This window comes from Phoxinus phoxinus (genome assembly GCF_949152265.1).
Source record: "Phoxinus phoxinus genome assembly, chromosome: 14".
Taxonomy (NCBI): Eukaryota; Metazoa; Chordata; class Actinopteri; order Cypriniformes; family Leuciscidae; genus Phoxinus; species Phoxinus phoxinus.
The window spans coordinates 28,835,981-28,850,425 of record NC_136889.1 but is presented as its reverse complement, the minus strand read 5'-3'; the positions used below and the strand labels follow the sequence as shown (position 1 = coordinate 28,850,425).

General features: G+C 40.8%; 1 protein-coding gene across 2 annotated transcripts; it reads right to left on the bottom strand.

Annotated features, from left to right (window-relative positions):
• Positions 1-1,441: 1,441 nt before the first annotated feature.
• Positions 1,442-4,765, bottom strand: LOC307010599 (serine/threonine-protein kinase pim-2-like). 2 transcript variants are annotated; one of them, XM_079635387.1, is made up of 8 exons: positions 4,639-4,765; positions 3,952-4,143; positions 3,678-3,772; positions 3,456-3,506; positions 2,856-3,237; positions 2,577-2,756; positions 2,021-2,165; positions 1,442-1,718 (listed from the first exon to the last, which is right to left on the bottom strand). In XM_079635387.1, the coding sequence occupies exons 1-7, from the start codon at positions 4,745-4,747 to the stop codon at positions 2,062-2,064; spliced, it is 1,113 nt and encodes a 370-aa protein (XP_079491513.1). In that variant the 5' UTR covers positions 4,748-4,765; the 3' UTR covers positions 1,442-1,718; positions 2,021-2,061. The 2 variants fall into 2 exon arrangements, with proteins under 2 accessions (XP_079491513.1, XP_079491514.1); XM_079635388.1 differs by lacking the exon at positions 2,021-2,165.
• Positions 4,766-14,445: the final 9,680 nt, after the last annotated feature.

Here is a 14,445-nt window from a genome sequence, read left to right as displayed (position 1 = left end):
AACTGCTTCTACGGGGCCATAACGTAATATACAAGGTAATGGAGCATTTTATACCAAGATGCCTGTCTCTATGATCCAGTCTGTGAGCGACCTACCGGATGCCTCCACAAGTGAGGCAAATAATGTTAGAGACTCTGTTTAGGAAACAGACAGGTTGTTGGCAAGACTAAGTCAGTAAAATAGACCAGGTCAGCCTCCCTGGTGGCTTTATGTCCCCCTCAAAAAGTGACTGGACGGGACTCCTTTATGGACCCCCTGGCCATATTACCTTAAAGGAACCCCTTCCAAGGAAGCTGTTGGTTCCAAGCCTTTGAGCGGCCTTAGTAGGACTTCATTGTATCGGAGGCCTCTTTGAGGCTTAAAGCTTGGGCAGTGGCCGTAGGGAATAGTGTCACTGACAGTATGTGACCCGAAGGGGAGTGTTTGGCATTTCAGTGAAACTACCATATCTGACGTTTTTGTCACAGCCATAATTTGGCACTCCCCTCAGCAAGGTGGGTTTGTATATCGATCCCCATAGCGTCATTGACGCAGTGCGAATTCACTTTAGAAAGGGAACGTCTGAGGCTACGACTGAGAACAGGGAACGAGACACTGCGACGCCAGCAATGCCTCTGGGATACCGGCTGAACAGTCCCTTCAGACGATAAGTGGATGACATGTTCTCTAGACGCCCGTTTTATACTTCCGGGTCGCACTAGTAGTGACGTCATAGGCTGTCGCCCATCAATAACGATTGCCATGATTGGATCAGCTTTCAGACACCGGTTCACATGGAGGGCGTTCCCCATAGCGTCATCGACACAATGTCTCGTTCCCTGTTCTCGGGGAACATAGGTTACAGTTGTAACCCAAGACTTTATTAGTTATCATCCTTAGTGTGAACTTAGATTAATCAGTTAACTGAACTAGTACCTGAACCTTGATTAATAAAAGCTTAACAAAGTGACCTAAACATTTTACTAGTAATCACACGTTTTATGTGTAATTTTACATGTAAAGTTGCAATAAATCGTAGGAATAATTTAATTAATTTAGTTAATGCAGATGGAGCTGGGAAAGGTGTATGGTTTCTGAAAGCTGCAACTATTACAAATGCTAACAAAGTGTTTGAAGGTTGAGCACGCAAGCTCATTGGCTACTTATAAAGCAGGAACCAATCAGCTGTGCCCTACATTGCCTACAGTGCCCTACTGTGCCCTTGACCATTATCTCTCTAATAATGCAAGAATAGCTTCTTTAACCTAAATAACCAACGAGTGTGTCATGCAAAAAAATATATTATTGCCCACAGACTCAGTCTCAATTATTATAGCGTGATGTTTTAGACAGGCTGTGTAAGTTTGCAACCATGTAGATATATTTTAAACCGTTTCACTTTAAAGGTTTCTCATAGGCTGAGACAGTTTTAAAGCATTTCTTCTTTTGGATTCATTGAAAGCATTTATTCAAAGGGGTCATATATACAGATTGGTTATTTGTAAAGCACTATATACATAAAGATGACTTGTCTTGACTTCTAAAACAAAGCAAATGTGGCTGTGATGACTTGATGTCTTCTTTCCAGTCTTCAGTCTCTCATGTTCTTGCTCAGATGTGGACAGGCTCTGATCTCCAGTGTGGCGGCTTGAGTTCCTGTCAGGATGGGGTTGGACTTGAGGCTTCAGGTCAAGTCTCAAGCTCGAGCCCTCCACCAAGGACAGCAAGTATGTTATTCCCTGTCCAATACAAAGGTTTTATAAGCAAATCAACTCATGAATATTTTTTTTTTTGGTTTAATGCTGATTTACACAACAGAATTTAATTATAGCAATTGCATCACTTATTCTGTTATTTTCCTGTTTATTACCATGAAGCCGCTTTGAAACAATCTGTATTGTTAAAAGCACAATATAAATGAAGGTGACTTGACTATAAAAAGAACATTAAAAGAAAAAGAAAATGAAAACCTCACTACAAATAATCCAGAATTGAAGACAAATGCTAATAATCCCACTCTGTCTGTTACACTTCCTCACACCTGAAATCACTGATCGGGTGAATCTCCTGAACGTCTCCATTCTACAGTAGATCATTTCTAATCCATATATGTTGTAAGATCTGCTCTAACGTCGGGCGTTTAGTTGGATCCAGGGTTAGGCACTGGCTAATCAGATCACTGCATTCTGTACACATTTTATTAAGGAGAGAGCTGGTTAGTCATGACCATGTGACACTAATGCTGGCATGAAAACAGCATCTGAAACATGATTAATATAAGGTAAAGTGTTCTTTGTCTTTACTTTAAAGGTGAAGTATGTATTTGCTGCTGGACTAGTGGCACATTGCGAAATTACAAAATAAAGCGTATTTTCAAAAAACCTAGCAAACGCCTTTTGATGCATTACATCTTCCCCAACTCAAACATCACAAACGCAGCTTTTCCCATGGCTCCGCCTGCAACAGTAGCCACGGCGCAAACTCTCACTATACGTTTAACTATATATTAAAATTTGACATAATTCACCTTTAGCGGTTTCTGTACTGAGACTTTGCTTTATGTGTGTTTATCAATGTTATCAATATTATTCACTCACCTTTGGATAAGTTGGAGTTCTGAAATGTAACTTTGGCTTCTTTGATTTCCGTTGGATTGTGAAAAGGAGGAACTGCGTTCACAATCTCGTATAATAACACTCCTAGAGACCAGACATTTGATGGGACGGCGTGAAATCGAGGTTCTGTGAAGACTTCAGGTGGGCAGTAATCCAGTAATCCTGTAGCAAGACATTTGTGCATTGTTGAGCATTTTTTTCAAAGTGACAAATAATCAGCAAGTCACTACATCCAGGTTTCCAAACTCCCAAAATGCTCACCAATGTATATGTAGCTGTCGTATCCATCACTACTGAGCAGCTGACCAGAGCCAAAGTCTATCAGCTTGAGCTCTAACGTGTCTTTCTTCAACAGGAAATTGTGCGCATGAACGTCATTGTGAAAAACGTCATGCTCAATGCAGTGTTGCACTGCCAGCACAGCCTGTCGCATGATGACCCGTGCTGTTGTTTCGTCCATTTGAGGATTACGAATGATGAAGTCCAGCAAGCTCTCGCAGGGTTCGGGATACTCCATCACCAGGGTGAATTTACGAGGGTGTTCAAACCAGTCGTGTAGTTGTATGGCGTAGGGGCTTATGGGTTCTTTCCTCATCATTAGCAGCAGCGCCACTTCTGTAATGAGAGGTTCGGGATGTCCAGGCTGGAGAAAAGTAGTAGACAGAAGGTTAGCTGGGTAAAAATCTGAAGAAAACATCATTTTTAAATGGGTTATTGTTTGATTTTGGTAGATACGATCAACAGAGCCTTTCCAGGCTTATTTGTCTATTACATTTACACCGAATGCTTCCTACAGGTGTATTAATTACAGTAATCAGCACTTAAACAACTAAACACACATTCAGCTTTTGGCCAACTTACAATAGCAAGATAAAGATCGTTGCAAGTCTTGCGCATCCGCTTGATGGCAACCTGCAAAACCGAAAAAGAAAAACAATGTTCAATAACAGTAAAAGCATTGATTCAAGCGCCTGACCTTGCACATAATATTAACGATTTGAGCATCTGAGTATTATGTGTATTAAATCAGTTTTGATGGATGCAAGAGCAAAATGTTTGTTCAATTCAGCAAAATTGCTTTACCTTTTTGCCATCAAATTTGCGTGTTCCCTCGAACACTCTTCCGAATCCTCCGCATCCAATCATCACTCCCGCGTTATAGAGAGACTCAAAGGAGTCTGAAAAACAAACAGGAAAATATGAGAAATATATGAGCCTGCTAGATGCTTTGTTTTGTGCTGGTGGAAAAAAATCATATTAATATTCTTTGAAAACAAGCCTCAAGATATCTTTAGTGGAAACCAAGATGATAAAACTGTTTAAAACGATGTTTGAGAAATAATGACTGCAGATTTACCATGATTTGGCTCGACACCGGAGTAATCTGGATCAGAATCAGGCTCTGAGTCCAGATCTAGTGGAGGAACGAACGGCTCCACAACATCCACAGCTTTACTGTCACAACAGCTGCCGAACCAACTCTTCAAACTCCACACGTTCCTGAAGAAAGAACAAATTCTTCCCATCTTCTTACGTTTTCTAGGATTTTCTGAAACAAAGGGGGGGAAATTTAAGCATACACAAAAATTAGAAACATCTCTGACCTCACATTTAACATAAGTAATATAATATAAGTAATAATCATTTTATTTCACGATAATGATAATTATTTTTTTGTTATTTTATTTAATATTTTATAAAAAAGAGAGCATACATTCCCAGGCCTCATTTGGCACAGTTCTGGCAATGGTAAAGGTCATATGAGCCATGTCTTAAAATATATTTCACATTAATTTTTTATGAAATATAATGTATTTAAATAAACATTGATTTTCATAAATACAGCAATGTCTTATTAAGACATAACGGTTTACATGAATACTGGTCACAACAGCCATTTTGACATAATTTTGTGTGTATTTGACCGTTCAAGCGCAATATGTTGTAAAACAGAACTCAATCGGGATCGTATGCGGTCTGAGAAGCTGTCAGAAACTTGTCAGAAATGTTAAGCAGTCACCATTCTGCCTTATTTCAGTCTCACCTGTCGAGCTCTTGTTCACAGGTGAATCCTCTATGGCATCCTGAGCAGTCGGGACATTAGAAGTCTTCATTGGATCGACGGGAACTTGACCAGGCAGTGGAGGACACATCAACTCAAAGCTGTTGGATCTGGACAAACTCCCGTTAAGACTGTTGGATCTGGACAAACTCCTGTTTCCGCCACTGCCCTGTTCATGTTGGCTCTCAGATCTGTTGTTACTGCTCCTCTTCTCGATGATGTACGTTCCTCTGCTGCTAAAGCTCGACAACCCGCATAGCCACCTCTCCACATTCCCCACAGAGCGGGACAAAGATGGTGAGGACATGATGCCCGGTGGAGAATATGTGGAAGTGGCTGGAATATTCCAGACATTTGTAATAATATTAATAATCAATGTCAGTGGTCACACCAAAATGTTACTTTATTTTTTTCAACGACAAATCATTTATTAACTTTAATAAAAGCCTATTCTGACCTCTGCGAGAGCGTTTGGACGAAGTGGACGGACGTCCATCATCTGGGCTCTGCAACTCTCTCTTCCCGTGAGCCGGACCTGTGGACACAGAAACAAACTCACAAGACAGAGGTGTTAAATATCCAGGAATAAGCTCCTGGCTCTGGGTCGGGCCTGGCATCCTCCTTCAAACTGCAATAAAAACAATACAAATGCAATACAAAATACAATACAATAAAATATAATTCTCCTCAGAAATACCCCTCCCCTAAAATAAGAAAAGAACAATCAAATATTAGTGACCTCAGAAAATAATATGATAAAACTATAAATAAAACTATGTAAAGGATATCATTCGATCTCCTTCTAGAATAAAAGTCCTCCGAACAGTTTCAAAATCACAAGATCAGCACAGAAAATATTCAGCAAAAGTCTCTGAATTCGCCTCGTCCCTCAACCACCAGAAAGCGATCTAGCGTGTTGATATTCGCTTTGCCATAGCAACTAAAATTCGAATCGCTCATATGCATCATATCATAACAAGCGTCGCCATAGCAACTTCAATTCTAATCACTCATGTACGCGCACCTGAAGTCGCGTACGTGAGCGCACATCGATGAAAGTTATTGTTAAATTACCATTTATCACACTTTTATTTTTAAATAACAATTTAACAATATAGAAATGTATAATTACTGCTTAGCTAAAAAATGGAAGTTGAAAATTCAACTGTTAAAGCATGAAATAATTATTACTAACCTTAAGGTATCGCGATTCAGTGAATATGACTTTGCTGTGGCCTGTGGGTATATTATCAGTAATAAAATAATCATGAAAAAATTGTAATTGTTCAGAAAAACAGTATCAGAAATTGAATAAAGCCCAATAATGAGTTTGCAAAAAACTTACAGACCATGCATTTTTATAGTTTAATGATATTGACAACATATTTGTCAAGTTGCAGAATTGACTCAATGTAGGCTATGTCCAATTTAAGAAGAGGCACTATATAATTTGTCTTCTTTTATATAACAACGTTACATATTAATACTTCCATGATAAAAACTCATAAGTTATTTCGCCTCAAGAATTGTTTCATTTACCTTCTGTGTCCGGCCCACAACGCTTCCGTGACAGGACTTTTAAACAGCAAACAGGTAAAACAATAAAAGGCATGACTTACATCTTATCCGGCTAGCCAACTCTGTCCAAATCCATCCAAACTGCATCATCCTTTTTTTTTTTTCTACGTTTGAAACTTTGAATGCCCTGAGAAATTATTTTTGTAATGATAAAAGCGAATTAAAATTAATCTTGAAAGAGAAATTGCGCCTGGCCTTGGAAGTCGAGAATGGTCCAATCACACAAGGCCAAAATATTTTAAACAATTTTGATTCACTTAAATCAAAAGTGGGAGGCTCTGCCACAAGGTCAATCTGAAACAAGCCAATTAGAGCTCAGCCTCAAGTCACATGCGTTTAAAAAAAATTACGACATCCATTTGTCTAGACCCGCACACACTAAACGAACGAAATACAATTTTAAGTATTTTATTATTAATAGTGGTGGGCAGATCGAGGCTTCGTGAAGCAATGAAACAGTTGAACCAAATGAGCCATATTGTTTCGAGGCTTCGAATCAATCCGACACCCGTCTCCACGGTGACACCTAGTGGTCACTTGCAGGTGTTGATCTGAAACAACCTTGACGAGCCATTAAAATTTTTTGTTGTTTTATTATTATTGTATTTTTCTTATATGTGAAGCTTGTAACCTATAGGCTCCTCACTATGCATCATGTTATTTTGGTCCTGCAAAATGAATATTAATAAAATAAATCAAGCCACAATGTCTCACTTTTTTAGAGATTTTTATTCAAAAATATAAATTTCTCTGCTGTTGAAGGACTTAGCCTACTTCTTTTTTTACAGATAATTTCTTTGTTTGGGTTTGATGGATACGAGTATCAAAAAGTTCCCATAAACTGTCCTGTGTTTCTACTGGTGTAGATGTTGATGGTGATGATGATGATGATGATGATGGGTGTAGTGGCTCTCCAATGCCGCTGCCGTTGATGATAGAAGTATGCAAGCTTAGCACGCGTACAAACAGTCCATGCAGATGGATGTAGATGCATAAAAAATGTCTCTTTATTACTTGTGCTCCATTAAACATGATCGCAAACTTCCTGTGTCCTGTCCTTGTTCACATGTACACACGAAGCCATACCTTTTGGACCGTATACTAAATTCCACCTTACAAGCTACTCTGTTGTGCGGTCAAAAACTGTGTGCTTCCCAATCACCAACGCCACCACCTGTTGCTCAGGGAATCTAATTTATACACAGCACCACCCCGTGGACAAAAATGTTACTCTCATAAAAAATGGCTCCTACACACCGGCCCCTTAATTGAATATGACATATTGGCATAACAATTACAATCTCATACAAACGGAGCCATACATAGCAATTACCTTTTTTGCACAATTGTACAATACATGTTGAATGCCCTATGTTAGTCTGCGTCTAATAGAAGACAAAGCTTGTTAATTGGACGTTCTAAGATGTTACTTTTAGTTTGAACTTTTACTGCACGTACCAAACCCTTGTTGTCAGGGTAGGTATCTACAACTCTTCCAAGTAGCCATGAACCACGTGGTGCTGTAGAATCAGCAATAATCACGATGTCTCCGGGAGTAAAACTTCTTCATTCTTTGTTCCACTTTTGTCGCTTTTGCAATAAGGGTAAGTATTCTTGTATCCATCTTTTCCAGAAGAGATTGGAAATATATTGCACCTGTCTCCATCTCCTTTTGGCATACAGATCAGATCTTTCAAACAACCCAGGTGGTAACGCAGGATTTCCTCTCATGAGCAGGATGTGATTTGGTGTGAGGGCTTCCAAATCACTAGGATCGTTGGATAGTTTAGAGATCGGTCGATCGTTTAAAATAGCTTCAGCTTCACATAATACAGTCTGCAGGGCCTCGTCATCCAATGTTTGTTGCCGAAGGACTGCACAAAGAATGTGTCTCACCATTCGAATTATGCGCTCCCATACTCCTCCGAAATGAGAGCCCGTAGGAGGATTGAAGCTCCATTGAACTCCCTTCTGCAGTAAGGCGCTTTGAACCTTCTCATTGTTTAATGCGGTGAGAGCCTCCTTTAACTCCCGCTCAGCTCCGATAAAATTTGTCCCATTATCAGACCTCATGTGCATGACCCGTCCACGACGACAGACAAATCTGCGCAAGGCATTAATACATGAGTCTGTATCTAGGGAGTATGCCATTTCCAAATGGACAGCTCTACTTGCCATACAAGTAAAAATCACTCCATAGCGTTTCACTTTACTTCGTCCCCTTTTTACTTCAACAGGCCCGAAAAAATCCACTCCAACGTTAGTAAAAGGTGGCAGGTCAGGGGTGATCCTTTCCACTGGAAGGTCTGCCATCTTCTGTTCACCCAACTTCCCTTTATAACGTCTACAGATGACACACTTGGAAATTATCTTTCTTGCAACAGAGTTAGCGTTTGTAATCCAATACTTAAACCGGAGCTTGGAAAGCATCTGATTTCTGCCACTATGAGCCAACTCTTCATGAATGTCTCGCAGTATGAGATGGGACACATGCTGATCCTTAGATAACAAGATGGGATGTTTTCTTTCAATCGGCATAGCTGATTTACCAAGTCTTCCTCCCACTAGCAACAGTCCATCACACAACACAGGATCCAGACTATAAACACTACTGTTTCCTTTAACACCAACGTTTCTACCCTTGAGTTCAGCAATTTCCTCGTGGAATTGTTCCTGTTGACTGAAACGAATTATGCCATGCTCAGCCACAGAAAGATCCTCCAGTGTCAAACTTTGTCTGCAAAAAGATGCTTTAAATTCCTGTACCTTTACATCCACAGCGACACTGTCAATCTGCTCCAACGACAGCTTTTTTCGTTTACGACTCAGCTCTATCTGAAGCTTCTGCAGTTTCAAATACCAGGCGACTGCAACCTTTAGACGTTTCCAATCGGAGAAGTAATGAATAAGCCGACTTGTGGCATTCTGTCCATCCTGTAAGATCACAGCATTGACTTTCAACTCCTTTTTAATCTCTGGGTCATCCGTCGATATCAGATCACTTGTTGGAAAATGTGTCTCACTCGGCTTCAAGAGAAAACTGGGACCATCAAACCATCGCTTATTGCTCAGAAAATCTTTTGCTTTCAAACCACGAGATGCATCATCTGCTGGATTTTCTTTAGTGGGCACGTATCTCCACTGATGAGGTTGTGTTCTGTCTCTTATGTAGGACACCCTATTAGCAACGAATGTATGAAACCGTTTGTCTTCATTCTTGATGTAATTAAGAACAGTCATGCTGTCCGTCCAAAAGACAGAATCCTCCAACGAAAGTTGCAGCTCCTTCTTTAGCATGATGTCAACCTTGACAGCCAGGACAGCCGCTGTAAGTTCCAAACGAGGTATGGTCACCGGTTTCAGTGGTGTAACTCTGGCTTTGCCCAGCAAGAAAGCTACATGTACCTTGTTTGCACTATTCTGCATCTTAATATAGGAAACTGTGCCGTATCCATCTTCGCAAGCATCGGCGAAGTGATGTAAACGAGCATGGGAGGTCAATTCAAATTCCATAGGTTTAAAACATCGGTTCACCTGGAATCCTGCAACTCTGTCCAACTCAAGAATCCAATGGTTCCATTTTTTTTGATAGATTGATGGTACGGCATCATCCCAGCCCAAGTTCTGTCTGCACAACTCCTGCAAAAGTACTTTAGCAGGCAGAATAAGTGGTGCCAGAAAACCCAAGGGATCAAAGACAGAGCTTACCACCGATAAAATGCCTCTCCTAGTGCATGGTTGATTTTTCAAGGAAATCTTAAATTGAAAGGTGTCAGTTTCCACACTCCATTGAAGACCCAAAGCTCTTTCAACAGGCAGTTTGTCTCGATCCAGATCCAGCTGCTGTATATCCTTAGCTCTGTGTTCCTCAGAAACCGACTGCAAACTTTGCGACTGTTACTGATCCATTTTGTTAAACGGAAACCTCCTTTTTGACAGAGAACAGTGAGATTAGCAACCATAGAGATAGCCACTTCCTCAGAAGCAACGCTCTTCAGACAATCATCCACGTAAAAGTTATTGGTAATGGTGTCAACTACCTCAGCTGGAAAGCCTGCTTGATTGTCCTTTGCTGTTTGTCTCAAGGCGTAACAAGCACAGCTTGGAGAAGACACAGCTCCAAAAAGATGAACAGTCATCCTAAATACGATGGGTTCTCTTGCCAAATTTCCATCAGGCCACCACAAGAACCGAAGAAAATCTACATCTTCCTTGGTCACCTTAACTTGATAGAACATTGCTTCGATGTCAGCCATGAAGGCTACTGGCTCTTGCCTAAATCTCATCAGCACACCTACCAAAGAATTGGTAAGATTAGGGCCTTGCAACAATTGAGTATTAAGAGATGTTCCTTTATACGTTGCTCCACAGTCGAACACAACTCTCAGTGATCCCTTCTGGGGATGAAACACCCCATGATGAGGAATGTACCAAACTTTGCCATCCACCCGATCTAGTTGGTGAGATGGTACTTTCTCTGCATAACCTTTAAGTACAACATCAGCAAGAAAATGAGAGTACTTCTCATGAAACCCTTTGTTTCTTTCCAATCTCCTTTTCAGCCCATTTAATCGTTGCCTAGCGACGCAGAAGTTATCAGGTAACATAACATTACCATTCTTGAATGGCAACTGTAGGCTATAATGTCCATCCTGCAGTGTGACTGTGCGGGACATTATGTCCACAAACTGAAGGTCTTCCCTTGACATTTCTTCTTTATCAGCAGTCCTTTCGCTGAAATCATAATTGAACTGACTGTTGAGCAACTCCTCCAATTTAACCACAGAAATTCTGTTAACGGTAACCGCAGAATGCCCAGCTTCATTCTTGTGGTCACCGTTTCCCTCCAAGGTCCCATTAACAACCCATCCCAGTAGGGTTTTAATGGCAAATGGCCCATTACCATGACTGTTTATTATTTCATATGGCTCAATCACATTAGCCGCATTAGTTCCAATTAGTATATCAACACCTGCTTGAATGTGTGGTATCTTAACCTTGTCCAGGTATGACCATCTGGATAACTCCTCCTGAGTAATGATATTTTCAGAGTCAACAGGCATCTTCTGCTGTGTATATACAGCAGGAAGTGGGAAGAAATGGTTGGTATCTATTCCACTGATTTCCAGTCCGTCGATAACATTACAAGAGACAGATTTTTCCTGACCCATGGTACGAAGAAGAATGTTGACCCTCTTTCCACTCAGATTCAGTGCTTGCATTAGATGTTCTGAACAAAACGTAGCTGAGCTTCCCGGGTCCAGAAAAGCATAGGTCTGCATCACTTTGTTACCTTTAATAGCTTTCACTTGAACCGGTATGATTGGCATTAAACTCCTCTCATTACCGGCCCCTGTATGACCACAAGTTTGAGCAGACACTACCTTACGCTTTTCCTCTAGCTCTTTCACAACTACCTCCTTACGATATATATGCAGGATAGTTGGATGAGCTTCTCCACACACATCACAAATCAAACGATTGTCACATTCCTTACTCAAATGTCCTGTCTTTAGACATCCAAAACAAATTCCCTTGGCTTTCAAGAATTCAATCTTGTCTCGTTGAGTCTTCCTCTTCAAAGCAAAACATCTTTCCAATGAATGTTGATTTGCACAGAACAAACAGTTTCCATAAGACTTGGATACAGAGCTGTAACCTTGCTGTGATGACACAATGTCAGTCTTCTTAGAAGGAACTGAAACCGCAACATCAGTGGCAAAACTATTCCCTCTAAATGGCTTGTGCACTTGGGTTTTGAATTTACCAGTGCCCTGTTTGTCCTGGATATCTCCAAACACAGGATCAGATGCCACCCTGACCTGTTTTTCAATAAACTCAACAATGTGTGAAAACTTTGCTCTGCCATGACTGGACTCCATAATCTCACAAGCCTGAGCCCTCCATTGCTCTCTCAGCCTGTAAGGTAACTTTGTAACAACAATCTTCATGTTGCTAGGCATGTTAAGTTCTTGCATGTACGAAAGTTCATCGATGGTATTGCAACATGTACGCAAAAACAAAGCATTAGCCTGTAATCCCTGCACATCCTCTGCCTTTAAAGCGGGCCAGCCCAAAGCTTTCTCCAGGTAGGCAGTAGATACCCTGAATTCATTGCCAAAATGTTCTTGTAGTAATCTTTTGGCCAATGCATAGCCTCTGTCTGGGGCCATATGCTGACAACTGCGGACCAGATCTTTAGGCTGTCCTCTTGTAAACTGCTCCAGAAAATACAAACGCTCCTTTTCATTATTAGTTTTCTCTTCAATGCCATGTTCAAACGTTCTGATAAATGCAATATACTGCAATGGGTCACCATCAAAAACTGGGATCTCTCTTTTTGGTAGGATACGAGGATTTCCTTGCTGTTGAATGAGATAAGATGTTAATTCCTCTTGTCTTTTTAAGACTTCAAACAGTGGATCACCATGACGAGGAAGAACGTGTGCCATTTGATCGACTCCCATATTGCTTTGTTGCACTTGAGCAGAATATTGGAAATCAGATTGTTGAGCTGTGTGGAACCTTTGTTGTTTTCTCCATCCTTCCCTTTGATTTTCCGTTATGACTCGTGATAAAGAGAGATCAGCTGCTCCAACTGTATTCGTTGGCATTGAATTCACTGGTACATATTCATTAGCATTGTGATTCAGACACTTTGGCCGCAAAGAATCAAACTTGAGGTTTTCATTTGGATTAATCACACTTGGTTTTGCACTTAACTTGCGTGAGCATTTACTGTGATTGTCAGACTGTTGAAGCACGGCGATCTTTGCGGTTGAAGCTGCAATTTGAGCATCCAACTCCAGCTGTTCCTTCTTCTTTCTCAACTCCTCCTCCTGAGCTTCAATGGCATGTTTGACTTTCAATGCAGCAGCATGTGCCATGAGTGCAGCTTTTTCTGCCTCCGCTTGTATGCATGCGGATGACGTAGATGAGCTCTTACTGCAGTTTGAACTGCGTTTACTACGTTTGGAGGTAGCGCGAGACACATTAGAGACACTGTCTCCAGGACCAACGTCAATACCTATTTCACCCACGTCAGAGCTTTTCTGACCTTTTACGGTGTCCGCTACCCATTTATTCACACGCTCAATTAACTCATTATTTGGTATCATCTTTGCTTTAAACCATATTTCGTGTTTTTCAACTTCATCAACAGGTAAAATAACCAACAGTGATTCATGTGCTTCTTTAGCTTCTGAACATAACCTCTTAAAATCTTCAAAAGGCAAACGTACCTCAGGTTCATACTCTTTGTCATCATTGATTAACTTGTTAATTGACTCTCTTAGTTTCTGAGCCTTGTTTAACTTAGCCTTTCTTAAATTTTGCAAAGTGTCAAGTTTATCCATTAAAGCCTTAGCTGTTAATTTAACAGGTCTTTTCCCTCCTTCAGCCTGAGCTTCAACATTAGGCAGATTTTGATTTGACCCATTAAAACCTTCAGCATTCATAGATATTTCATTTTCCATTTTGCAAACATTTATGAACAAACATACAATTCAAATACACAAACAATGCTCGTCTGTCTTTGGCAACCAATGCATTGGAATTACGCAAATGTGTGCACACAATCTCACATGGCCATGTTAATGCTGCAACAACGTACCTACAATCCAGTTGAACGATCGGCCCTTTAATACAGCCAGATGAGCGCGCGGCAGTCCAATGCTGAAACCAACAAGGGAGGAAAATATAATCCCAACGAGTCCACTGAGGCTTGAATCCGGCCAGACGTGTTGACGAGACGATCCTCACGTGAAAAAACACAGATACTTTATCCAAACAGCCTCCCTCGGTCCATTGTAACAAACGTGTTGACTTCTACTCCAGACGATCTCCTTTGTCCAGTGAAGATAAGTTTTTGACTATGTAGTGGCTCTCCAATGCCGCTGCCGTTGATGATAGAAGTATGCAAGCTTAGCACGCGTACAAACAGAGTCCATGCAGACGGATGTAGATGCATAAAAAATGTCTCTTTATTACTTGTGCTCCATTAAACATGATCGCAAACTTCCTGTGTCCTGTCCTTGTTCACATGTACACACGAAGCCATACCTTTTGGACCGTATACTAAATTCCACCTTACAAGCTACTCTGTTGTGCGGTCAAAAACTGTGTGCTTCCCAATCACCAACGCCACCACCTGTTGCTCAGGGAATCTAATTTATACACAGCACCACCCCGTGGACAAAAATGTTACTCTCA

Excerpts from the sequence above, each read along its gene's own strand:
- LOC307010599 (XM_079635387.1), bottom strand. The coding sequence starts at position 4,747 with ATGTGTCCTCCACTGCCTGGTCAAGTTCCCGTCGATCCAATGAAGACT. Across the intron at positions 3,773-3,951 it reads CGGTGTCGAGCCAAATCATG|ACTCCTTTGAGTCTCTCTAT; the intron begins GTAAATCTGCAG and ends TTTGTTTTTCAG. Across the intron at positions 3,238-3,455 it reads ACGATCTTTATCTTGCTATT|CCTGGACATCCCGAACCTCT; the intron begins GTAAGTTGGCCA and ends ACTTTTCTCCAG.